The sequence below is a fragment of the Mus caroli genome, chromosome 11 (genome assembly GCF_900094665.2).
Source record: "Mus caroli chromosome 11, CAROLI_EIJ_v1.1, whole genome shotgun sequence".
Classification (NCBI taxonomy): domain Eukaryota; kingdom Metazoa; phylum Chordata; class Mammalia; order Rodentia; family Muridae; genus Mus; species Mus caroli.
The window spans coordinates 112,151,724-112,153,078 of NC_034580.1; the positions used below are offsets into that span (position 1 = coordinate 112,151,724).

At 54.7% G+C, this 1,355-nt stretch overlaps 1 protein-coding gene across 6 annotated transcripts in view; it reads right to left on the reverse strand.

Annotated features, from left to right (window-relative positions):
• Exoc7 (exocyst complex component 7) overlaps positions 1-1,355 on the reverse strand; it is a 19,125-nt gene that overhangs the window by 10,848 nt on the left and 6,922 nt on the right. For all 6 annotated transcript variants that reach the window (XM_021175787.2, XM_029483755.1, XM_021175785.2 and 3 more), the window contains exon 6: positions 672-839. In XM_021175787.2, the coding sequence (XP_021031446.1) occupies positions 672-839 (168 nt within the window). The remainder of the gene's footprint in view (positions 1-671; positions 840-1,355) is intronic.

The following is a 1,355-nucleotide window of genomic DNA, read 5'->3' on the forward strand; positions in this document are numbered from 1 at the left end:
CCCTAGGCCAGCAGAGTGTGTCCCCTAGGCCAGCAGAGTGTGTCCCCTAGGCCAGCAGAGTGTGTCCCCTAGGCCAGCAGAGTGTGTCCCCTAGGTGTACCTGAGCAGCAGTTGGCAGCCCACTGGTTTCCTCTCCTGGCACTACTGCAGTAACCTAGACTACCCTGTCTCTCCTGAGGCAAAGGACTGCCAGGCTGACAGACTGGATGTGAGGTGAGGAGGGGTGGATGACGGCTGCTTCTAGCACACTGCAGTCTTGCTGCCCACAGTGCCCACCTCTCAGCCTTGTTGAAGCTTATGCTGCTCTGGCTTCTGGAAGGCTAGAGTGGCTGCTGTTTCTCACCCAGTGGGAACACACAGCGAGGACAGGAGATCTAGGGAGGCTCTGACCTATGGCCTCTGCCACTCTGCCTCAGAGACAATTAAGCATACGAGTGGCCCTGCCCCTCCCATCCCCAGCTTATAGAAATCACCCAGCTGCTGGGTGTAAGAACTTCTCCACGGGGCCTTGCTGGGCAGGGGACATGTGCTCTCTCTCCTGGGTCCCTGTGAGTGGGACACTGTTTATAGGCATGAACTCCAGAAGGCTCATCCCAGAGTGGACCAAGCCGAGCCAGACTGCAGAGATCCTGGATCTGCTGGTTACTCAGCCGGTTAAGGTGGGCGCTCACCTGGCCGCTTGATGGGCTTCTTGGTGGGTGTGTCTTTCCTCTTATTGGGGATGGCGGGGGAGTAGGGCACCCCAGAGGTGGAACTGCTTTTGCGAAAATGCTCCTTCAGGCCCTTGATGGAGCGGTCCAGCTGGCTGGAGCGGATCTGGTAGTAGACATTCATGAAGTCTGGAGAGATGGTGAGGAAGGTAGACCATCAGGGCCCCAGGTCGGGGGTTCAAAGCCAGGTATTCCCATGTGCCGGGCAAGCACTCTTCCACAGAGCCAGACCTCCCAACCTCCCAACTCACACTGTATCAACTCCAATTCTGGTCTGCATTTGCTTTTGTTGTTGAGTTCTGAGTTCTGTTGTTGTTCTGTGTGTAGGGTGTGAGGCGTATTTATAGGTGTGTGTTGTTTTCAGACAACCTGAGTTCAGCTCCAGTACCCACTGCAGATGGCTCACAAGCACCTATAACTCCTGTTCCAGGATATGAGAGACTCTCTCTCTCTCATCTGGCCTATTTTGGGCAGGTGCCTGCATGTGACATGTATTCCATATATCCACACAGACACACAACATACGTGTAAATAAAAGGAAAATAAAGGGGGCTGGTGAGATGGCTCAGTGGGTAAGAGCACCCGACTGCTCTTCCGAAGGTCCAGAGTTCAAATCCCAGCAACCACATGGTGGCTCACAACCAT